The sequence below is a fragment of the Phalacrocorax aristotelis genome, chromosome 1 (genome assembly GCF_949628215.1).
Source record: "Phalacrocorax aristotelis chromosome 1, bGulAri2.1, whole genome shotgun sequence".
NCBI classification, from domain to species: Eukaryota; Metazoa; Chordata; class Aves; order Suliformes; family Phalacrocoracidae; genus Phalacrocorax; species Phalacrocorax aristotelis.
In genome coordinates this window covers 59213074-59239137 of record NC_134276.1, presented here as the reverse complement: position 1 = coordinate 59239137, position 26064 = coordinate 59213074, and the positions used below count along the sequence as shown (strand labels likewise).

The 26064-nt window shown below is 35.2% G+C and overlaps 1 protein-coding gene across 10 annotated transcripts in view; it reads left to right on the top strand.

Moving 5' to 3' along the window:
* Positions 1–26064, top strand: part of DOCK9 (dedicator of cytokinesis 9) — a 134609-nt gene that overhangs the window by 75057 nt on the left and 33488 nt on the right. For 9 of the 10 annotated variants that reach the window (XM_075089964.1, XM_075089956.1, XM_075089945.1 and 6 more), the window contains exons 24-36: positions 3699–3814; positions 3941–4010; positions 4149–4274; positions 4404–4475; positions 10088–10234; positions 10949–11032; positions 11639–11750; positions 15800–15978; positions 16753–16869; positions 17613–17733; positions 18537–18670; positions 21880–21994; positions 23579–23645. In XM_075089964.1, coding sequence (XP_074946065.1) covers positions 3699–3814; positions 3941–4010; positions 4149–4274; positions 4404–4475; positions 10088–10234; positions 10949–11032; positions 11639–11750; positions 15800–15978; positions 16753–16869; positions 17613–17733; positions 18537–18670; positions 21880–21994; positions 23579–23645 — 1460 coding nt within the window. Of the gene's footprint in view, positions 1–3698; positions 3815–3940; positions 4011–4148; positions 4275–4403; positions 4476–10087; positions 10235–10948; positions 11033–11638; positions 11751–15799; positions 15979–16752; positions 16870–17612; positions 17734–18536; positions 18671–19307; positions 19482–21879; positions 21995–23578; positions 23646–26064 lie in introns of all 10 variants that reach the window. The other variant, XM_075089969.1, reaches the window with a different exon arrangement.

Genomic DNA, 26064 nt, shown 5'->3' with positions numbered 1-26064 from the left:
AATGAGATGGTATTGGTCAGCCTTGTGAGTGATAATTTCAGAACACTAATAGCTTAGTTTGTCAAAATAATAGGATTGAACTGCACATGGGTACGGTAAGGAATGATGACTCTTGATTTTCTAAAATTTTGTTTAGGAGGTGATCATTGTCATGTCTACAGTTCTCTTTCAGGAATTTGATCAATAGAGTGCTTGGTTTCCACAGCAATTTTGTCTTAACCGAGTAAGCCAAATTTTTAATATGAAGCTCAAAATTCAGTCACCTTAAAATCTATGTAAGATATCACAAGTAACTTCTGATTGTGTTAGACTCAACAGAGTTTGTTGTAATTGAATGCCATCAATTAATAAAACTGGACTGTCTACTCAGGGCATTTAAGATGGAACTCAACCATTGAATATGGCACACTTCTGAACAGGACTTGCTTGGTTATGTCAAAAACATGGCTCTGGGTCATCTTCTTTGCTCCAAGACTTCTGTGATCAACTTTGGTACAAACCAGGACACAGTACATTAAGAGCAGGAAGATAGAACAAGTGCTTTTGGAAATACATCTTTTTTTATCACCATTTTTTACTGACAAGACCGGTTTCTCACTGTTCTACTTGTCCATATCTTTCTGAAATTTTGCAATCCCAAAACGTTCTGGCAAAGCATATGACAATAATACAAACCCTTAGAAGCGATTCTGGCCACGGTAGCTTCACATCAAAAGGGTAAGGCGAAGAACAAATAGTCTTGTAGCTGAACTTCACCGTCCCTGGTGGTTACTTACAATGAGTCACTAGAGATGCCTCTTACTTGGCTTTCTGCTACTGACATTCTTGATTTGATATGTCATTTCTCTGTGTTTCTTACTTAAAGTATCTGTTTTGAGTTCCTTGATAATTTTGGATTTGGTGCCATCCTTACTTCCACTGCTTTCTGCGGCACTAATTGTACGAAGCTCTGAGTATCTGTCATCATGAATTAGAGGTCTTAGACTCTGACCTGTGGCTCAGTGAACGTCTTTAAAATTGTCAGTATCATTTCCATCACTTTTTTTCAAGGGGTGTAGCGTTCTTGCTACTTGAGGTGCCAGAGAAAATGGCAGATATTTTCTGGTATCAAAAAGGGAAGGATTGCTGCCCATACTGGACCTCAGGGAAATGAATATCTTTGTTGATAAGTTCAGGTGAAAAGATAGAATTTGCTCTTTCTGATGCTGTAATATAAGGCAGTTAGTCTGGGAAACAGTCAGATGTTACATGAAAAGAACCATTATTACTCAAATCTCTGCATACATGACAAGTCTAAATCACTACTATCAAAAAAACCAGCTTGCTTACCATGGAGAAAGTCTTTACCAAGGTCCTGGCAGCAGTGACTGCTCGCGTTACGAGGAATGGAACAACCCTGTATTTTGTGGGCAGTTGGTGGATCCTTACCTCAGGAGCTTGTAAACAATCCTCAGTCAGTTTCTTACCTGTTTTATTCATCTGGATTCACAGTACTTTGAGAAATCCCTCTGTTTCTTAAGTTTACCAGAGCTCTACTTGAATCTGATATAATCAAAATCTTTCAGGGACTAGCATAGCAATTTCAGATTCAGATCTTGCTACCTGCTGACCATCAAAAAGGACAGTAGGCTGGAATCAGAGGCTTGATTCTCATCTTGATATTAACAACTCTTGTTAGTCTGGTAGAACAAAGTGGCCATCAGGTATTTAAGTATCATTTTAGGGAACGCTCAAAAGAACACTTCCTCAGATCACTCTAAAATCACATCATTTACTTAAGTTTTATATGATCACATATACTGTAATATATTTGGGTAGATTATTCCTTTGCTTAAATGCTTTATTTATATTTATATTACCTCCACATTAGTAAAATCTTTAGGTTCAGTGACAAGACCATGTCTTGCCAAAATCCCTGGGACAGAATAATGCAACTGCAGAGCAAGAGCTTGTTGTCAAACACCAGAACATTCTCACCACACAGTACGAACAGGTTCCACACCACTAGATTAACGTATATTGATTTTATTGCCTTGCTTCATGGTAACAGGAAACAAATGCTGTCTTCTGTGTCAGCTACAAATTATGGCTATTTTCAATTCCATTGGGCCAAACTCCTGTCTAACTAGGCCTCGCAGGGACCCAAATACTTTTTATACTACTTCTGTATATTGAGAGCTTGCCTTCTGCATGTCAGCCTGGCCTGTACCTACCTGTGCCAGACCTGGCCATCCTGAGTGCTAAATGTTCTCTAAGGATCAATGATTCTGGTTGCTGGTGACAGTTTTCTGTAATAATATCTATGCTGTAATGGCAATGACACTTCAAAATACTTAGGTGTTACTTTTCTCCATGTAGTCAGTTTGCTTCTGGCAGAGCAGCTTGGGTTACTGAACATGACAAGTGTTCTCCTGTTCTCTCTTCTTTCTGCTCTTGCCCTCCCTAACAGGATTTTGTGTAAGCACCATCTGACACTTCTAATTAAAAGTTTTCTGGGACTCACCTGACTCAAAGTGTTTGTATACTCTCCTTCATGTTTCATGAGCCCAAGCATCACTTAGCACCTCATAAATTGAGGTATCTGCTTATAGTTACCTCCATTTCTGCCTGTTTGATCCAAGGGCACAGCTACTTCTGGCAGTCTAAGTGTAACTTAATACTCAAAGGCATCAGAAGCTGGATTAGGAGTCCACTTCAGAGTCCTACTTAAAACAGCGCCTGTACCAAAAAATGCCTGCGTCCTGGACAAAAGTGTGAGCTGAGGTTCCATTTGCATATTTACCCAATGCTCTGATGTTCAAGGCTTATAGGAAACATGCTGTAGCATATGACTGCTGTTTCCAAGAAAAATCACAGATCGTGTAGAAAGGAAGACTCTCTTGAGTCCTGAATAGTGTGAATGCACATACAGGCAAACATTCAAAGACCAGACAGCTAGTTAATGCTGAATGGAAATGCTTGAAATTTGTTGCCTGTATGCATGTTCAGCAAATGTTCTCTTATTTTGTCAAAATCCCTTTAGCTCCAGGGAATTTTGCACTGTAAAACAACGTAGGATGAAACTCCACACACTGCCTTCTATGTCAGGGTGGTTACGTCTATATCTTTTGCAAGGAATGGAATGCAAAGGCATATCATGAAGTAGTTGAGTGGTTAGTAATTCAGTGTCTCCAGTTTCCAGCATTAGGTAGTTAGTGATTTTAATTCCTTCTGGTTTTTAACATATTAGTTTTATTGTTTTGCAGTAACTAGTATAACTAGTATTGCACTTACCACAGGTAAGCAATCTGTATGCTTTTGTGAAACTTCTGCTTGCTAAATGTCTGCGTTGGTGGATGAAATAGCAAAGCATACCAGAGCATCTGTCAGCTTACAGGTAGTGTACACAGGTAGTCTTTTCACTGAAAAATTACCTAGTATGCATTTCACTGGAAAAGTACAAATAACTACTTCTAAAATGCTTTTAATAAAAGCTACTTTTTATCCCTAATTTAACTTAATGTAGAAAATATTTACCAAATAGTTATGTTGGAAACTATTCTCAATTGCGTTCTGTGAAGTATTTCAGGTAATTAACACCAAATAGTGCAAGCAGTGTGTATTTTGGGAAAAAGACTTGCAGTAAATTTTATCGTTTCAGACTCGTGATTTAAATGCCATTGTTTCAAGCGAGTGACGGTATTACTGCTTTCTTTTAGAGCCTTCATGCTATGGAAGGCCATGTGATGATAGCTTTCCTGCCAACTGTTCTAAACCAGTTGTTTAGAGTTCTTACTAGAGCAACTCAAGAAGAAGTTGCAGTCAATGTGACAAGGTAAAGAATTTTAAGTGCTTCATAGAGTGATGACTGGGTTATCACATAAATCTAACTAAGTAGCATTTTTGCTATGGCAATCATAGCTTTCTTTGTAGGCTTACTTGGTTTCTGACTTCTGCTTAGGGTTATTATCCATATCGTCGCTCAGTGTCATGAAGAAGGCTTGGATAGCTACCTGAGATCTTATGTCAAGGTAGGTAAAAATAAATTAAATGTTTCTGGTTTTTATTTCTCTAAAAAGAGTATATTTAAATTCAGTTGCATCTCTTTAAATTAAATTCTTTCATGTTATGTCATAGTTTCATATTATATTCTGGTTTTCCTCCCCAAGTATGCTTATAAAGCTGAACCCTACGTTGCTTCTGAATATAAGACAGTACACGAAGAATTGACAAAGTCAATGACAACAATTTTAAAGCCATCTGCTGACTTCCTTACAAGCAACAAGCTACTTAAGGTATATATTGAACTATACATTCTACTGTATGTTCTTATCTGGTCGTAACTGAAGAATAGGAACTGATTGTATTGAAATAGCTGTTGAATGCACGTGGCAATTTTACAGAATGTTTTCTTTTCTCTGCAGTATTCGTGGTTTTTCTTTGAAGTTCTGATAAAATCAATGGCTCAGCATTTGATAGAAAACTCTAAAGTGAAGGTATGTCAACTTTTGAAAAAAAAAAGTTATTCTAAAGAGAATTGGTATAGTATCTTCTTTCTCCAATAATATCTTTATTGCATATTAGAAGAAAAAATATATACATGGTTATGATTTATATATAATAACTTTATTAATAAGAAAGGGAGGGAAAGAGCAAAGCAGCAGGAGAAAACAGTTGAAATATTAGAAAAAACTACAGGGCTAGAATCAATATTAGTATAAAAGGATAGAAAGCCCTTGAAATTCATACAATAGAGCAGGCTGTGTGAGTCATCGTATTCTCTAGTAAGATTTCTTAATACTTATGGTACAACACAGCTGGAAGGAACAGATAACACTGGACTTTGAAGTAAGTACTACCCAAAAATACATGAGCTTTTTCCTGAGCAGTACAGTAGCTGTGATGTAAAATTACTCTGAAAACAGTGAATCATGCAGTTTACGGTCCTTCTGTATGCAATAAGTATCAATATTTAATTCTGTGTTATTTCCTATGCTGGAAGGAGAATGATAAAATTTTAGAAACAGGCATTTTTCTGCCAGCTTGGCCTAAAACCAGTATTTTTCTTACAATGGTGGCAGCTTTTTAGTTTGTTTACTTCTGTATTAAAGCAAGTCTTGAAAGTAAAGTTTCAAGTATACAAAATAGTCCCAGCTGAGCAACACACCAGGTTGTTCTGAAATCTTTATCAGTATTTTCACTGTGTATTTAGAACATAACTGGAAGTCTGAAGTACGGGGGGGAAAAAAAATAATTGGACAGTGATCAGGAAAAAAGCTTTAGAGTGCTACACTTAATACTGTTCTGCTGTGGTATGATCAGTAGAGTTGGAGTCCCAGTTCAACTTTGAGTATCTGGGCTTTTCTATTTCAGTAGATTTAATCTTTAAAGAAGTAATTGATTAATTTTTCATTTAAGAAGCATGTGAACTCCATGTGGTAATTGGTCAAATTAATTTTTCATCATTAGATATTCTCTAAAGTATTGTGTCTGATGTCCAAATCTTAGTAACCACCACTTTTACTTAGAATACTAAGAGAATAAAAATATTTTCCTGTTCATGTTACTGGTTTACTTTTAGTTAGAATTATTGTATCACCAGACTGACTGCTATCTAGTAGTAAATAATTAAATCTGCCTTAATACAGTATTCAACGGGACTAATTTTAGCACTAATTACTGATACATAATTTGCAGAATATCATAATATTAGAGAAGAGGAGCATGATTTATGGATTCAAGTCGAATTATGAATTCTGCTGAAATACATCACACAGTGAAGATGCCAGGCTTCAGCACTTGCACCCTTTGTAGAAATAAAAGGAATGGGTTTTTTAACACTCTGAATTAAATATGGAGAAAAATCTGTAACATGCATAACTATTTTTTCCCACTGTTCTGGAGTACATGAGGAGCTTAGTCAGTTTGTAAGGCTTCTCGTTTAGTAGCAAAACTGATTGTGTATTTTAAGCTTAACTTCCCCCCGCCTCAGTCTGCCCAGCTATGTTTTATTCTGACTTTCAGTAACAAATACTGTTAATTCAAACCAAAGAAAGAAAAATATTCAGATGAGCTTTTCTCTGTTCATCACTTTTTTTTCCTGTTTCATAGTATCTGCTCAGATAATTCAGGATCTTTAAACTTGAATTTCCATTATTGATTTCAGGTTCCTTGAGGAAGGAGTTTGTGCTTCTTTTCACTCTGTGAATGGGCTATTTCTTATTTCACCTTGCTATTTTCAGTGTATTGTAATCAGTTAAATTAATTGTATTAATTAAATAAATCAATTCAACTGAAATTAAGTATAATCTTATAAAGCAGAAAACACTCCTTATTTAAAACAAATTTTCTAGAGACTCTGAAATTATATTCAAATTTTATAATTTAAAAATTATATTTAAAAAAGGAAGAGTTTTTGTTGGTTGGGTACTTACCCCACAGTGCTGGCAGTATTCTTTATTTTACAGTATTCAGATCTGTGAGAAGGATACAGTTTTTCTAATTACGGAATGTGGTGCATCTGGGCAACGTTTTCAAAACATGGTGTCTGTGAAACTTGCATAGCTTGAGGAAGTTTTCTATTGGATTTGGTAGGCAATACTCTGAAAAACAACAACATGCTGTTTTTGCTTGGCTAAACAAAGTTTATAAAATTTTTTCTGATTACAACAAACCTACAGACGTCCTCACAAGTTTGGAAACAGCATATTGGTTTAAAAAAGCTTCAAAGAAACCACTAACTTGCTGTCATGCAAACCCATTTCCTTAATTTAAGTATAACTTCCTTACAATAGGGCTTGCATTTTTAAATTGAGATCAGATGGTGGATAAAATAAGTACAGTAGAATATAATATTTTTTAAAGCAGGAGTCTGTGTAAACAAACAAAAAAACAAACACAATTTACTTTTCAGAATGAGTCCATCAGTGTCCATGCTTTTAGTATTCTCTCCCTTATAATCTGCATCTCTTGTATAGTATGGCGTACTTCCATTGATGAGCATTCACATTACTACTAGCTCTTGATAGTTTTTTAAATTTCTGAATTATTATTTCTTTCCTCCAGAAGTGCTATAATGACTCATTTGCTAAAACCTAATGTATCTTTACTGGCCAATGTAATCCAAGTAATAAATTATATTTGGAGAGCACCAGCACTTACGTCTGAGGAACAAATTCATTTAACAAGACTTTTAGGGAAAACAAGGTCAGTAAAGGAACAGTGTGTCAGTTACAGATGCTGAAGACTGATTTGGTTACCTGGTATTACAGAAATACAGTGTGAATTGGGGCATGCATAACCATTACTCAGAAAGGCCTCCATCTCTTTGATGTCAAAGTGACCTAAGTACCTCTAAGAGAAGGCACTGATTATTTTATTTTTTTAATAGTAACAATCAGTAGCTGAGACCTAATGGCCTCAGGTTTTCTGTCCTTGAAAGACTGAGCAGTTAATTTTGTGATTTATTACATACTATAAATCGCACGCTGTCAAACTCTGGTCTTCTGAGATGGATTTCTAAGGGTTGTTATAAGTAAGCTTAGGATTTTCATTAAAATGCACTAAAAGATGGAGGCAGGTGACAATTCAGTGTATGTTTATATTTCTAAAGATTGGTCTAGGAATTATGACCTTCCTTTAAGTAATATTTTACATCAACTTGTTGCATCAAATTTTGTCTATTCCATGGGTTATATGATAGTATAAATTCTGAAAAAGTCTTGTTCATTTTAAGTAATCTTTCTGCCCTATGAAATTCTTTAGGTGGGCTAAAAATTTATATAATTTCATTTTAATGAATGTTTGCTCTACCTCATAACAGCATAATTGTAAACATGCATTTTGTAGAAGGTAGGCTGAGAAAATACTGAGCACAGAAAGAGTGTGACTCTTATTTCAGAAATTAAGGATGCGCAGTGAGGTTTTTTTGTACATTTAGTAGGTTTTGTAGCCATAAATCTTTCTAAGATGATAACGGTTCATGCAGAGGTTTTCTTATTCAGCACTGAAACTACCAAAATGTTGCCACATTTTTTGTTAGGACTTACAGGTGTAGGAACATGTAGTAATTCTACCTGAAGAGGAAATAAAAAAAACCCAAACTGAACAAAGAACTCTACCCCCAAAACCCTAAGCTTGATGCTGGAAAATACCTGTCTGGTTTCTAATGAGTAGTGTGTTCTGTGTGCTGGGTGTACATTTCAGGTTACTATTTTGTTTGTTTTTAATAGTATCTTCAAAAGCAACACCCAAATATGAACTGTCCAATTGTACAAAGGGAACAAATTCTTTTAACACGCACCTTTAGATTCTAGTACTTTGCTGTGTGTCACCCTGAATGGCTGTTCTTTCTCATTCTTCCCCTGCAATAACATGAAGTAAGGCTCATAGCTTCTAAATTACTGGAGTGACTTTTTATGGCAGATTTTTGCTGTTGTCTCCACATATCATGTAAAAAAAGATACTTCCACTTTTAGAACTAACATTATTGTCATTTCCCCTGTGACATGAAGGAGAAAGGAGCAGAACTCACCTGTTATTTACATCTATCCTTGACCCTGAACATCGCTTCTTGATTTACAAGCCCCTTAAGTATCGAATAAATTTTTTTACTAGCTTTTTTCTGTCATACTGGGTGAAGTAATAAATGGAACATGCATTCAGATATTTCCTACTTAGGAGATCTGATAAAAAGATACATTTCTGGGTACAGCAAAATTATTTCTATAGCAAGAATTTTGTAATGTTTTTGAAAATATTTAATTGCTGTCTACTAAAGACTGAGTTACAAGAATATTGTAGGACACTGACTGGCATACCTACCAACAGAATTTTTAATCTTTAAATGCTGTTTTATTAATGAGTACTACTGGTATTTATATAGGTTTCTTTTTCAACCTTAATATCTATTTTTTCAAAATATTTTTTTTAAAATACAACTAGGGACTTTGGAGGACAGTTCAAACACAAAGGGAGCAGATTGTGTAACCATTGATTTATGCAGGGTCTTGACAATGACTTGTTCTGCCTAGGAATGCTACATTCCATATAGTTCAAAAAAGTGTTTAAAAAAGAAAGTGTTCAGAGCACTCAGATGTTTTGATTTCAGTTTTCAGACAGAAAAAACATAATGACTGTACAGTTGAGACAGTTTTTTCAAAGTCAACTTCTTCACTTCAACCTCACACCACCTGTCGTTACATCCCTTCAGACAAAAGACAGAATCTTTATTAAAGTTTGTAAGATGTCTAGAAATAAGAGGCTCTGCAGTGCCAAAAACCTGAAGAGAACTTCCTGACCAATGGTCAGAATGTACAAAGTCATTGATGAAGATAATATAGATGGTGAGTGGAAAGGAAGAAATTGTGAGTGTAAAGGAAATCTTTTAAGCTAATTGGCAAACTACCTAAAAGTAAGGGAAAATAGTTCTGATTGTGGAAACTTAAAAACATGGAGAGTAAGATTCTGAAGCCTGAAAGAACTGAGATTTGGGGTTGCTAATGAGCAAGAAAGAAGAATGTCTGAGAACTTCCGCAATGGCAAAAGGCAAAGGAGTTATTTAAAATACAGTTGCAGAACAGCAAACACTGTTGTTTTTGTTTTGGTTTTTTGTTTGTTTGTTTGTTTTGTTTGTGTCCGTGTCCCGTCCCCCCCCCCCAAGATGGAAAAGAGAGTCTGAGAATGCAGTTACTGTATGTGAACCAGCTGGTGTGTCTGCTTTGGAAAGGAAAATAGATAAAATTAAAGGATTCCTTTTATTCTTAGCTTCTGTCATCAAATTTATTGTTGTATAGAAAAACGTTGATGCATTATACTTAAAAACTTCTATACATGTGTTTTTTGATCAAAGATTGCCTTGCTTGAATTTTAGTAACAGAGGTTAGTGCATGCTGTAATATATTCTATTAATCAAATGTCCTTTCCCCCCCTCCCCAGTCTAGAAAGTTCATGAATTTAAAGAAAATTTAAAGAAAATTACAAATGAGCAAATTTTAAAACTTTCTGTGCCTCCCCTCTCCGTCAGTTTATCTATATGTTATCTAAAGTAAATTTTCTGATCAATTTTGTTATTAACCATATTAAATATTGGATCTGCATTTGTTTCTAGCTGTTGCGAAACCAGAGATTTTCTGCTTCCTTTCATCATGCAGTTGAAACAGTTGTTAATATGCTAATGCCACACATCACTCAGAAGTACAGAGACAATCCAGAGGCTTCAAAAAATGCAAACCATAGCCTTGCTGCCTTTATAAAAGTAGGTACACAAGCGACTTGGGGTCTGTGGTTACTTTTTCAGTAATACTCCTTCTTCATGGGTTTTAAAGAATCTTAAAGCCAACTCATAAAACTGAATATGCATAATTCTTTTAAAATATAATTATATGTCCAAGTTAAAATGCATTGAAGTATAATTTGCATCTTCTGTAATCAAGAAGACATCTGTTCCAAAGTTGGATATTTTTTTAAATTAACCGATACTTTATCAAAATAAATAAAAATTTATTTTGATTTTTCTTTTTTTAATTTTCCATTAAAAATATCATCTAGGTTACCTTCTAATCCTACAAAAGGATTAAGTAGTGTTTTATTTACATGCATTTTATGTAGATAGTCTTTCAGTGTCTTTCCTTTTTCAGCCAATAAGATCCAGTAGGGAGAAAAAAGGACAGGAAATAAAATGGTAGATAAAGCTGCTAGTAGCATGTAATTTTCATTTCTGACAATATAGAGTTCTTATCTTCAAACTGCTTTTTATTTGCAATTTGTTTACATTCTGCATTGTAAGGGGGAATTTGGAAACCATATGTGTATACATATATTTATTTTACTTGTTTTATTGGTTTTTATATTCAAACTGAAATACCAGTAATGTGTTTGGAAAATATACTTATTAAATACAGAAATATTATTACTGAGCACTGAGACAATACTAAATCAATTCCATCTTGGTTTTGCTTGTTTTCCACAGAGGTGTTTTACTTTTATGGATAGAGGCTTTGTTTTCAAGCAGATCAATAACTACATCAACTGCTTTGCCCCAGGAGATCCGAAGGTACTCACTGTTTTTCAACAAACTGTTTTTAGGAGTTGCCTCCTCTTGATGCCTGTAGATAGAGTCCTGAATTAAGTCTTCAGGCTTCTTCCCGGCTACGTTAGAAGTCCCTGTGCTGTATCCAGAGCATTTTTTTTCCCATCAAATCACTTTTTCATATTTTGATTCCCATCTTCAGGTGCAAGTGCTGGGGGCTTGGGGGTACAACACTCAGCAGAAATTTTAAACATGAATGTGAGAAAGGCTGAAGTTGGAAGAGTTGATATCTGATAAGTTTCTGTACATTTACTGTAGCAGTGAAAGCATGTACCAGATATCCAAAGAATTTTTTCTGTGGGTCCAAACTCTTCTTACTTCAATACATAATATGTTAGTAAACTTAAATAACTTTGGACAATAGGAACAGTAAATAGAACTATATCCAGTTGTCAAGTATGTATTGTGGTGGAATTATTTTATATGACGTATGGAACTTTGACAGGTCTATATCCCTCACACTGCATGACTGAGAGAAATCACCCTTTTGTGTTAGAAAGCTGTTTTTAATGTGCTATTCAAATCACTGCATCAGATGTTTAATTTAGACTTTAAAATTATTTTTTTCAGACTCTTTTTGAATTCAAATTTGAATTTCTCCGTGTACTCTGTAATCATGAGCACTACATACCTTTGAATCTACCAATGCTATTTGGAAAAGGCAGAGTTCAGAGATACCAAGGTAAATTCTTCTGAAGAAGTGTATGATATATTTCTTAGATGTCACCTTTTCATTATTAGACATGTAGACTGTGTGACTTCAGGTCTCTGAGATGTTGGCAACCTCAAAATTGTTAAATGTAAGCCTAAAATTATAATCCTTTCATTTAAACTTAAAGGTATAGTTTAGGTAGCAGAGTAATTTATTCATAGTATCTAGTCATTGAAAGATATGATAAACTCCATCCTTGACTCTGCTTCCCTTGCCTGCTATGATTATCAAGTTTGGTTTTTTTGAGTTAGCTTTTTGTTCACTAGCTGTGGAAGCCTACAACACCCCTGTAGGTAGATGTGCAGTGTGAGGCTTGGTGTACTTGTTACTTTTTTTTCATATACCCATTCAGGTTAAAAGGGACTTCAGTAGGTCTGTAGTCCAACCTCCTGCTCAGATCATCTCAGGCCTTCCCTTCTCCAGAGGGAACAAGCTCAGTTCCCTCAATGTCTCCTGATAGGGCATGTGCTCCAGCCCTTTAACTGCCTTGGTGGTCCTTCACTGAACTCACTCAAGTTAAGATCCTTCTTGTACAAGGCCCAAATACTATACATGGTATTTAAGATATGTCTGACAAATGCCAAGTAAAGAGGAATAAACACTTCCCTTGATATACTGGCTATGTCCTGTTGATACAGCCCAGTACGCTGTTAGCCATCATTGTTGCCAGGATGCCATGCTAACTCCTATTAAAACTACTGTCCACCTGGACCCCTAGGTGTTTTTTAGCACGGCTGCTCCCAAGCTAGTCTTTCTACAGCTGGTACCATCGCAGGAAGTTCGTCCATCCCAGGTGCAGAATTTTGCATTTGTCCCTGTTGAATTCAATTGATGTTTCTGTTGACCCATTCCTGTAGAATCTAGATTCTTCTGAAATGCAGCCCTGCTATCAAGCATACGGACTGTACCCATCCACAAACTTGATGAGGGTGCACTCCGTCTCCTCTTTCAGGTCATTGATGAAGTAGTATTAAATAGGATGGACCCTGGGAAACTCTTTTGTAGTTGGTCTCCAAGTAGAGTACCACCAATTAACCACCAACCTTTGAGCCCAATGATCCACCTAGTTCTTTTGCACATTTAGGTGTCTATTCACCTAGACTGTAATTTCCCAGTTTGGACACAATGACCATGTGGACTTCTGCTATTCTCTCCTTATCTACTGATCTAGTGAGTTCATTGTAGAAGACAGGTTAGTCAAGCATGGTTTACCCTGGGTAGATCTATCCTGGCCTTTCCCAATCACACTTTTCTCCTTCATTTGCTGAAAAATGGCTTCCAAGAGGACTTGCTCCATGACTCTTCCAAGGACCAAAGTGAAGCCTGTAGTTCCCTGAATTATTCATGCCCTTTTTTGAAGATGTGTGCAATGTCTACCTTCAGTCATCGCAAGGTTATGGGAGACCCCTGATTACCATGGCTTAACAAAGGTGGTAGTGAGTGGTCTTCCAATGATATCAGCTAGCTCTCTCAGCATCTTGTCTGGTGCTGTGGATTTGCGTGACTGGAGGTCTCCTGGGAGATGCCTGACCTGATCCTCATCCACTGCTAATAATTCTTTTTCTTGAAGCTAGTCTCTAGACTCTTAAGGCCTGGGAACCATGGCAGTGAATGATAAGGCAACGAAGGTATGGAGTACTTCAGCCTTACCCAAGTCCACTTTTTCTAAATCACAGTTCCCATTCAGCAGATATCCCATGTTTTAGGATATAAAAGCCATATTCAGGCTTCTAATGCTAATGTAGTAGTAGAAGCTGTTCTTGTTGACATTGATGTCCATTACCAGTTTCAGCTGTAGCTGAGCTTTGTCTTCCCTGGCACTATCCCTGCATACTTGATCAATGTTTCTATACTTCTCTTCTGTAGCTTATTCTTGCTTCCACCTCATGTGTGCTCCACCCCACCCCGCCACTTCTTTTTCTCTCCACTGGAGCTCAGTCATGAATGCCCTGTTTGGCCCAGCTGGACTCCTGGTACATCTAGCCTTGTGCCAAAACAAACAGTACATTAGCTATTGTATTTGTGGCTGTGAAGACATTATTAATTTCTTCCAGACATTGAACTATAGCAGAAATCAATAAGCAGAGGTGAGGAAGGGTGCTTTTACAAGTACCAAGCAAACCTGCCTAACATTTATATTTTTGTAGATTAGGTTATTTTTTTCTGAAATATATGTTCAGTAGAATCTGCTGGCTTAGTGGAGTATAATTAATGCTTTCATCAAGGTGGTGACAAGATCTGAGACTACAAGCTGGACAGCTGCATAGAACTTGTTTCTCCCTTTGGCTTTTTCAGCCTTCGGGAGTGGCTTGGATAAACACTGCATGAATATTTCCATAGGAAAGGAACTATGAGTTGTTGGTTTAGGGATCCTAAGAAAAGAGCAAAACCGGAGAAAACAGTGTTTCTGATTATACAATAAAGAACAGTGTAAAATGCTGCTCCCTGATGAACTAGGAGTTCAGCCAGGAAAGAAGACCTTTATTGGAAGTGTTTCTGGCTCTGTTTTGCTGTCTCAAGCAAAAGAGATTTCAGGTGATGTGGTTGGCTTTTAAGTCTTAAGTTCTACAGGAAGGCCTGTATAGTATCTGTGCTGACTTATCCATGTTTCTTTCTGACTTAGTGGATTCCCTTAGTGGGAGAGTCCTTTGAAAAATGAAAGTGCTTTGAGATTAGCATCTGGTTTTTGATTACTGTATTGAACAATGACAGTGAATATGAGAAACTCTTGAACACCTCCTGAGCTGAAATTTTAAACATAAATACATTCTAATAAATAAGATCATCTGATTTTTAAACATAAATTTTATTTATGAGCTGAAATTTTAAACATAAATACATTCTAATAAATAAGATCATCATAGTAAAGTTTCTCTTAAGCTGTCATATATTCAGTACATAAATGAACTGGATTATTTTATTGTACAAAAAAATACTTCTAAAGGGGAGTAGTTTGACTTTGCTGTGTCAGATATGCTGGGCTTTTGTGTATGTATGTGTCTATATAATAGCTATATATCTATATGGGTCTTAGTATAGGTTTACAGTTAGCTGCTACTAGAAATACTTCATGAAATAAAATTGCATTGCAGTGGTTTAAGCACAAATGTTCAAATAAGATGTTTTTTCATTCCAATTCTATTGTAATTAACACTGAATATAGAAACATTTCTGGAAAATATAGTAATGTTTAATTGTAGCACAAAATTGGCTATTGTCTTACAATGTAGATCTCATTTCCGTAGGTTCATTTAAGTTATCTTGTTTAAATATTATTGTGTCCTTTTGTGTTTTCATATATTGAGAAGAAATTGCTTAATTTGGACATGTGTGTTGCAAATGCAGTCTCTTCATTCCACTTTTGCTACACACTGCAAATTTCTGGGACCATTTTATTAAAAAATATCAATTAACCAAGATCACAGTTGTGTTAGCAGGGTTTAGAGTCTATAGTCATAATAGATATATGTGTAAGGTAATGAAGAAGGATCTTAAGACTGCAGTACAGAAATCTAAAACTTCTTAATCCATGTTTTGCTTTCAGTCCTTCAAATTTACTAACTTAGCACTGAACTACAGACTAATAATTAAATTCTACTTCTACCATACAACTAAATTCCTGAAAGATCGAATGTGCAAAACCTTTGTGCACTGGCTGTATTTTCAGTGCCTGAATATAGATTTAAAATTTGAATTTGGAGTTGTAAGATGCTGATCCAGATAAATTTAATAACACTTTTGAATATTGGACAGTATTTAAAATATTAATTTTTAATATAATGTATTTAGATTTCTCCAGCATCTGCTGAGTGTGTATATATCATCGTCTGTTTAATAAATGCATCATTATGCAGTGAATTGGTCTGGGGATATATGGATAACAATGATTATATATTATATAAGCTAATATATATGAGTTTGTCAATAATTTTGGGAATGTTTTAGGTCAGCCTTAAGGTAATTGATGAATTGATTTAAATAATACCATTCCTTACAAAGAACTTGTACTTTGCTTCCAGACCTTCACCTGGACTATTCATTAACTGATGAGTTCTGTAAAAATCACTTCTTAGTGGGACTGCTTCTAAGGGAGGTGGGCAATGCATTACAGGAGTTCAGAGACGTGCGGCAGATTGCTATTAGCGTGCTCAAGAATTTGATGATAAAGCATTCTTTTGATGATAGATATGCTTCCAGGGTAAGTGTATTGCTATGCTAGTAGTACACAATAATAAAGATTAAGTGTGCACAGATAGTTTTTTCTTTGACAAAAAACTTGTTAATTTGTAGCAATGCTATTTCTGTTCAGACTGTGATGAAAATATGTATAAAAATTGTATCAAAATCAATCTGCAAATCCCATATTTTTACCAAATGAAAGCTCAAAGCACCTTTTAACATAATTACTTGTGTTTATTACATTTTTAGCACAGTATAATCCAACTCCTGTTCTTAATCAGATTTTTGTGAACATTTTTAAAGCTCTTATTTGCATTAAACATTAGCTCTTAATATTTGGCTGTTGTCCTTCCGCTATCTGTTATTTGTTAAATGAATATAAGAAAGTTACAACTCATAGTAGTAAATTTTGAGTTATTTTAATTTTCCTGACTTTTTTTAACATCAGCTTAGCTGCGGAGAAGCCATAAAATTTTAATGGAAGGTATCATTAACTTATCAAGCTATGTAATAGTAATTTACTTGGTTGGTTTAGCTAAAATCACATTAATTTAGGGGGTTTTCTGCATTATGGTGAAACAGTAAATAAAATTTAGTGACCTGCTGTAAATTAGACTGAAATACAGTGATGGTCACTGCTTTTACCATTTATGAACTTATGAATGTGGGCTCTGGCTTGGCAAATATTTATTAAATGCTCTTTTTCTGTAATTTAGGGGTGAATAGCTTAAAAAAAAAGGCGGTGGTTAAAAACTAAATCTGTAATTTGTTAATAAACTCTTAAAATATCTAGAGCCATCAAGCAAGAATAGCCACTATGTATTTGCCGCTGTTTGGACTGCTCATAGAAAATGTTCAGCGAATCAATGTTAAAGATGTGTCTCCATTTCCTGTTAACCCTTCCAGCAATGTGAGTGACCATTTCTATTTGGTGTTCTGAATTATTTTTATCGCAACTTATTGGTAACCTGTACACGAAACACTGCATGCTTCCGGCAAACAGAGTTTCATAAGCTTCAGAATTCTGCGAGTTTGTTCTTGCTTCTTCTGAGCTTAACAGCTTAATTAACCTTTACAGTTTTAGCTGCAGTTTCTCTTTCCTAGCTAAGTTGTGTCTAACATGATAATTGGCTAGTTTGGTCCTACATACAGGTTACAGTACCCTTATTGTTCTCTACTGGAACCTCTGAAGATTTTTGGAGAATGCTAGGCCACACAGATTGCATGTGAAAGTGAATATTGATGTAGTTGCATACAATTATTGAATCTAAGAGTTAATTATTAATGTATTTTAATTTTGTCTGTATCTTGCTGTGTACCATTTGGTATTAAGAAAGAAATTCACGACACCCTTCCAACAAGAGAAGTGTTTGGATGTTTGAAGTAAAATAATTTGCGTCTTTTGGAAATAACTGCTTATAGTGTTTAAAATTCAATGGAATATTCATTTCTTTAACGCTTCCTGAGGTATCTTAAGTTTTAGGCTATCCCAGGCTTGTGTAAACACTTGAACATCTCATTTGAACATATTTAATAAAAATTAAAATTTAAGAAATACATAACAAATACTGCTCTAGAAGATAAAGTATGTCATAGTCACTAAGTCCATAATGCTGGAAAACAATAATCACATTTTCCTCTTTTTCCGAACAGAGTGCAAAGGATGATGCACTTAATTTGCCAACTGCAAGTCAGCTAGTAACACCACAAAAATCAGGAAACACATTGGATAACAATCTTCCTAAAGATCTATTTGGTGTTATCTCTGGCATTGGTAAGCACTTAAAAAATAAAATAACTAAAAAAGGAACCAGTTTCCTTTTTCATTTGTTACCAGAAATAATTGTGCTGTGTTCAAATTTGGTTGCTTTCTGCATACATACTTGAATGTTACTGCTACTTTCATTAACAGAACCCTAATGCAATCAGCTGTTCAGCGTGGGTCAGAATTCACCGTCTGTACACAAAATATTTTGTGACCTTTTTGGCTTTGGTTTTCTATTTGAAACTAAAGCTATTTGCTTGAGAGAGCTGCTATTTCCTCTGTCAAACATGATAGTTTTTGTCTTGCTGAAGAGAAACAGGAGTCACTTATGGCAAGAGTGCCATAATCCACAATTTTGTACATTATGTTAGAGACCCCTGTAAATGGAGTGCTGCTCGTGCACTTGTGGGCATCCTAATGTCTGTTGTCCTAATGTGTTTTTCTATTTGTTGTTGTCTGCTGTAGTTAGTTCTGTCACTTCCTCGTCAATTAAAAAAAAAAAAACCAACCCAAACTGGGGAAGGGGAAGTTTTTAAATATATATGCTTCTTAATGTAAGTGTGTATGTATTGCTACGTGTTCTTTTAAGCATGTGTGTAGTTGTACATAGTCTGTGTGTAGGTACATAAAAATACTTTGCTGAAATTCTAGAATAAGTTTGTCTTCATTAAAAGTAACTTAATGGAATTAATTATTTGCTTTCTTAACAATTTATGCATATAAGGTGGGTTTAGAAGTCTAACTAAACTATGGAGTAACTTTTTCTGTATATGTATTGTTTGAGACTTTTACATTGTTTTGGGTTTTTTTAGCTTCCCCATACACCACGTCAACTCCAAATATTAATAGTGTGAGGAATGCTGACTCAAGAGGCTCTCTTATAAGTACAGACTCGGGAAACAGTCTCCCAGAAAGACACAGTGAGAAAAGCAATTCTCTTGACAAGGTAAAAAAAACCAAACCAAAATAAAAAACCCAAGGTGTATACCTAAAATTGCCTCTTAATTCTCATAGGAGTTAATTTCTCTAATCTCCATTGGGAATGAGCTTTTTAGAATAACTGTAGAGCCATAATTTACAGAAGTTTTTCGTTTGCAAAATAATTATCATATATAGTCTTTTTGCATTGCATTTATTAAGATGTTTTGGAGAAAATACAAAGAGATTTTTAATGTAGAGATATAAGCAATTGTTTTCTTTGCTAGAGAAAGGCACTGGATGAAGTGTATTGAATTTCTCTTGAGAGAACTGAATTATGGTTAGGACAGCTTCTTTGATTTTGTGGAGATCTCTGCTCCATCCTGTTCTATACACCACGTGCATATCATTTTTAAAATGTTGAAAAACCAGTTGCTGTGCTTTCTTTAGGTGATTCCTTTTATATTAGTTTGACTTTTCTAAATCATTTCATTTTAAAGCTGTTACAAATTAGAGGCTCTGGCTGCAGTAGCTATGAGGCATTCGATCATGTCTTTCTAAAGCTTGTGTTGATACTGATCACATTTCATTTTCTTAGATCTTGTTGTGCAAGTCACAACATGTTAACTTTTTCCCCTTGACTCTGACATGCCTTCGTGTGGCAGAGAGAGAAGCTTCTCAGAAGGCACTCTGCTCATGCTATGCGCCCTAATGGAGAAGAAGAAGAAAATTCTCACCCTGCAAAGAAAAACCGTGTTACTATGGATTTTTCACTTCTGACAGTTCCAGCTTTGCCAGAGAAAATTTTGCATGCTGCTTTCTCTCTTCAGTTACACGAAGTATTTGGGTTTTGTGCTTGGTTATAGTTCAGCTTCTGAGTGAAGTGTGTGGTTGGTTGTTTTGCCACTTCTTTGCAACAGTTGAATCTCAAGCCAAATACGTGGAGTGTAACCATGTAAAATACCTTTGAATGACAAACCTGGAATAGTTCATGTATATGATTTAATTTAAGCATAAAAATCCAATCATCTTAAATACAAGCAGAATTTGAGTCTTAGGGTTCTTTAATGTTAATAGAACTAAAAAAACTTCTTTGTCATTGACCAAGTAAATAAAGAAATACCTGGTGCATACACTGTTGCTAAATGGCAATGCTGTCATCTATTACTTAGTTGTCATGTCATTAATTACTAATGTGTAGTGTTTATACCAAGTAACAGGGTTTTCAAAGGAGTCAACATCCTTTGAAAATTCTTCTCTGGTCTGCCAATTTAGGTAATACAGGATTTATGTTCTGCATGCTCTTAATATTTTCCCCGAGTAATACTTAATCCTGGCTTCTTATTTATTACTTTCCAAACTTTCTTTCTAGTAGATCAGTTGTTCAGTGCACGTTATCTTCAAATTTTTGCTCATTGCTTGATATCATTACTGAAGACCCATGTTTATGTTCTAATTTTCTTTCAGAATAACTGTAGAACCATAGTTGTGGAATCAGAATTGGCTGGAAGTATACCAGTTTCTATTCTAATATATGCATACTTTATGGGTTATTGACATGATTTTAAATTCAGCTTGTGAGTAACTGTAGTCCTAGTTTTATCCATGTACATGTTCAACTATTTTAGAGGGAATATTATCTAGTACTCTGGGCAGCATCTGAAAGCCTAGGAACCTCAAATTCTGTTTCTGGTCTACAACTCATTAATTGCCTGCTCTATTTCAGTATCCATAAAGCTGTATTGTAGCACCTCCTTGTTCACCATAGATATTTCAAAGATAAACAGTTCGTCAGATCTTTAGAGTCTACAATAATCAGGCGTATATAGTTGTCCATTTCCTCCTAAGTTACAGTAACTTCTGGCAGGTATTATAGTTTCACATTCAGCTTCACTGCGCATTCATTCAATGGCTAGTATGTGACAGATTTATACAGATTATTTTAGGACAGCAATTCTTCCCTTTCACACGGAGTGCATTAAAGGGCTCAGCAGTCCATTGATGTGTATGCTGTGATATGTTCCCTCATGAATTAGCATGTCTCCTGCTTTCAGTGAGGAGTGTTCCTGGAAGGGTTGTTACACCCTTGAGGTATTGGCACTTCTCGCGTTGTTTGTGAAACCAAGTGCTTTTCTCTCTTCAGTCTATGCTTTTGTTTTTATTTTTTTTCTAATTTTGATACGAAGGATTTCTTCTGACACTGGTATGTGTCTTTAAAAAGGTCATGGAGACAAGATGATCCAACTTTCTTGTAAAAACCAAGGAGTTGCACAGATCAATTGTGCCAGACTCTTGACTTTACAGAAAACTTTCTAATTGTCCGGTTCATTTTCCATCCATGTAAGTGTCCTCATGTTGGAAGTGAGAATTAGGCACTAAAAAGGGCGTAATTTATCATTTAAACAAACATTTATACAGTGTGTCTGTAAAAACCTCAGACTGAGGATTTTGTAACCCTTGATTGTGCGGAAATTACTCTTTTGCAGATAAGTCTTTGCCTAAAGTTCAATTTATATATTCTCACATTTTGAAAGATTAGTTATTGGGTTTTTTTTATTTTTGGATAGACTTTAGTATTGAACATTGCTGATAAACTTCCCACAAGTGTAGGAATTGTATAAACAAATGAAGCAGGGAGAAAGTTTTTTGGTTTATTTTTGTGGGTTAATTTGGGTTTGTGGGTTTTTTTTGTTTTGATGGGTTTTTTGTGTGGTTTTTTTTTTAATGAGGCAAGGGTAAGTTATTTATCAGTAGTTAATCTTCCAGAACGTGTATTATTGCCATTCATGTATGTTTTCCTTGAGGTTCTTACATCTTTAAATGGAAAGAATTTTGTAGAGGCAGGTCAGTCTTCAGTTCAGCATAAAGTCTCTTCAAAAGCAGAGGAGCATATGTGTATCACCTAACACAGTAGCATTTATTTTTAAAGTGTTTCATCTAAGGAGAAAGGGCATACCTAATAATCACTATTAGGTAACTTATCCTCTTAATCCTCCCTCTGGAGGGGAAAAAATTCATACAAAGAAGGAAATAGAAATAAACAAAGGTGAAGAGGCTTAATTTGGTATACTTCTTGTGTGCAATGTGTGCGTCAGTGACCCGTCTCTACATGAAGCATTTTTGTCTCCATTCTGAGATCCTTTTTCTGTTGCAGGAATTAATAAGGCAATTTAAAACATTTTAGTTTATTATCAGTTTAAGAACTCTTCAGCCAAAATATGTCTGTTTTCTTTTCAGAACCAACAGAGCAGCACTCTAGGAAGTTCTGTAGTTCGATATGACAAACTTGACCAAGCAGAGATCAAAAGTCTGCTCATGTGTTTCCTTCATATTTTAAGAAGTATGTCAGAAGGTAGGTAATTCCACCTATTTTTCATAAATTCAAAATAATTTGTTGTATTTATGCCTGGGATTTTAATATCTTTCTAAAATCAGAATATTTCAGGTGTAGGTACCATGTTGTGCTGCGTTTTACAAACATGTGATTGATCAAATTAAACTCTGACTGAAACCTTGTCAGTGTTAAATACTCATTATTCCTTCAAAGTGTAAGGGTAACTAAAGGACTTGATAGGAAAGTGAATATTTGTGTGTGATTGTACAGCCCGGTTTGGAAGATGGAGGTGAAGAACAATCAGTAGAAGAGTCTTGGGCTCGCTGGTTCCTCCGTTCTGCAGAGCTTCCTGTGTGACAGGGAACCAAAGAATTTGATTGCTGTGTATATTTCCATTTCTGGAATGGGGATATTAGCGCTTCTTCATTCTCCTGGGATGTTTGTGAGATGATCCATTGAACTTTTGAGAGTCTCATTATCCTGGAGAAGGTTATGGAGGTATAGAACTGGTGCATGAATGGCAAATTTTTCTTTTTTTTTTTTTTTACTAGGATCATACAGCTCAGAATCATCCCTATACTTGATGAATATTTTAAAAAGAGGGCAAGTCCCTTTTGGTAAAAACATCGCATTTTTCAGTTTGTACTAAATATATCAAGAGGAAATTATTTATTTTCTGTGCCTCTTTTGATATTAATTTCAAAAAATCAAGTTTATATAGTACTTGAACTAATTTATTACACCACTTAATCAAGCATGAGAATTGAAAGGTTAACAAGTATTCAATATCCAGTCGCACTGTTAGATTTTTATGTAATTACATTGATATTACTTTATGTATTTTAGTTACAAAGAATAATAAAAGTAAAAAATACCTTTTCTGCTATATTACATTTTGAAATATGTAAAAATGAGCCAGAATTTCTAGGAAATTCAAGTTAACATTTACATAAGCACAGTGGGGATTTTTTTGGTGTCAATTCTTCTGGAGAAGAACAAGTATTAAATAAACTTTGCCACACATCTTTGTCATAATTTTGAATTTGTTAGCTAATTTTGAATGTTTTGGCAAAAGAGACCAGGTCTTGGCTATGTAACTACAAACTTTGTAAAAAATTGCCATTTTTGACATCTATGCAAATAAAGAAAATCTGGAAGCTGTGCTGAAAAAGTAGCCAGAGTAAAGCATTGTAAATTAAAAAATAAATAATAAATTTTAATTTTAAAAACGTTGAGACCAATCTAGAAAGAAGCAGGTTATAGGACTAAGCCTGAAATATTCTGGCGTCTTCCATTTTTAGAACACTGTAGTTGCTACTGTCTATACAATTATTATTATTTAAAATAGGAAATTGTATGGGAATATTATGGATTAATTAAAAGCATATTGTAGAAACTCATTCGGAGAATTGATATGTGTATTTGTATAATCAGCCTCAGGGAAAACTTTAAATAGGAATAGCTATCTGTACCCCACAAGCCTTTTTTAGTTGCTCTTGAATCCTCATTATCTGAAAACTAAGAACAGATGTTAACTCTTGTACTTAATATTTTTTGTGTTTTCTGCCTTTGTCTTGTTTTTAATATTTTTCCTTTTCCTAGACGCCTTGATTACGTATTGGAACAAGGCTACAAAATTTGAACTCATGGACTTTTTCACAATTACAGAGTAAGATTTCTGTTGAGCTTGTCATAAAATCATATGTCTTGCTATGCTGGTGAAAACATGAGTGTGCATATAAGTGTGTAAATATGGTTTTATTTGTTTGTTTGAAAAAATAATGCCATCTTGGTCTGTTTAGGGGTCCTTAACTTGACCTGCATTATTGCGTGTCTGTCTGGTTCCATGATAGTTTCTCGAATTAGGCTATACAGAAGTTTCTCATCTCAGGAAGTTCCTAAACAGCAAGTAGTGCTCAGAATATTGCTATGCTTATGGAAGAGGAACCACCTGTGTTGTTACCTATCTGCATTAAAATGCATCTTGTAATGTGAACTGCTGAAATTGTGTGGTTGCATATCAAAATTGATTGAATTTCATAACTTCAGAAACAAAGGGATATGAACGGTTCTCCTAGCATTCCTCTTGCGTCTTCTGCCTTACTGTAAGGAAAAAGATATAGAATGCATGCAGTATTTGTTATCAATGGCTACACTCCATCTATTTGCACACTTAGTATGTTTGTTCATGATAATTGACTGATACATTAATAAAAAATGAAGAAGGTGCTGTTTGCTTTAAGCGGTGCACCACAGAGGCCTTTCTGCTTGCCTTGCTTGTTTCACTGGACTACTTTCCTTTGTAACAGAGGCTCAATCAAAGTAATGCCAGTTGTTAACTGTGTTATGGAATACGCTACTCAAGGTCTATTTTAGGAATGTATTTTAAAAAGTGTTTTAACTCATTTGAGTGCATCTGGCATGATGTTGATTGTACCAGAGGCAGAACTGAACAAGTAAATGAGCTGACTTAGTAGATTCTCTGAAGTCTGAGGTGTAAACTGTACAGATTCAGTGGTGAAGAGTATTTTGCCATTAGATGCTTCCTATTTAAGGGCTGGATAGGATTGGTTTGTGATCAAATCAGTAATCTCAAATTTCTAATTATCAAAGATTTCCTTCACAACAGCAGTGTATGGAATACAGAATAAAATTTCCATCTTGTTAGCGCAGTGGATGATACCACAGTTCCTTGAACTAGAGCGGGAACAAGGTTCACAAAAGTCTACATCTTCTGATTCTAGGAGTATGTTGCCAATGCAAATAATGTTCGTTTTGATGACAATTTTTATTAATACAGGTCACTACAGTAGTTTCTCATTACCTCAGTAAGACAGTGTTTCTGGTAGGTAGGTACTCACCATGCAAATAACTTTTTCTGAAAAAATTAAAAACTAAAAAAGACAAGAAGATACCAGAAAGGGGAACTGAGGTTAGTTTGCAAGTAGAGTGACAAGTTTGGGTGAAACAAACACCATTCTGACTCTGCAGTTTGGAGACAGCTAATCTATTTAAGGTCTGAGAACAAAATGGAGCTGAGCTGAAGAGACTTTGCCAGTCTTCTCCCTTGTTCACAACTGGCACATGGAAGAGAAAGACTGAAAACTGGCTTTCAGTTTGGATTTACACTTTAAAGAAGAACTTTTAGAATATTCTTACCTGAAGGACAAGGGAAGTTGCATTCAGTGTTCTGAATTATCAGGATAATTATGTACAGTGGGAACAAAGTCAAATAAAATCATTATTGCAGCCTCCGTTCACACCATTTTTTCTTGCTTTGAAAGTATGACTTCTATTTATTAGTCACCAGAGCTGTGTACTTACTAGTTGTGAAGACAAGCAGGGGCATCTGGCAAATTAGGTTATACTTTCAACTTTCTTGCTGGATCTGAACCAATAGTGTTATGATTCTGCAAAATATAACATCATATTGAAGTATGAATTTTTTTAATGAAAAATTATTGGGCGGGGATTTGCCTTTATCATCTTCTTATTGTAAAAGCAGATTCCCTTTAGAAAATAGTTGTCAGAAACCCTGTTGTTGTTATCCTGGAGACCGTAAAAAGAACCCCAACAAAACAAAAAAACTCAACCTGTAACCAAGATAGTTTAGACTAAAGGGAAAAAAGCAAAATGTATTGCCCTGATTTTGAACCCTTATACATGTTTTGCAAAATACGTGTGTATATATGTAATGTCTAGTTATATCTTTCCTTCCATCCTTCAACTGTAATTGTGGGCCTCATTTCACATAATGAAATTTTGTCTGTGATAGTTGAGGCTAAACGCTTCTTCTCTATAAATACTAAAAATCTATGTAAGATGAAGCACTTGAACTTACTCTTTACAGTTTTCTAAGGTGTTTTGGATTTTCACCGTTTAACAGTGACAATGTAGAAAGGCCAGACTCATACTAGCTGTTTTGATTTGGAGTGCTGAGATAGGTGTCCTCTGGAGGCAGCTTTATGTGCCTTTTGATGTTAATCCCAATTTGCCCAAACCAACAACCATCTGTGACTGATTTCAGAAGAGCCATGTTTACCTTTACTTGGCTTGGGGACTGGAAGGGAATATGAAAGTGGGAGAAA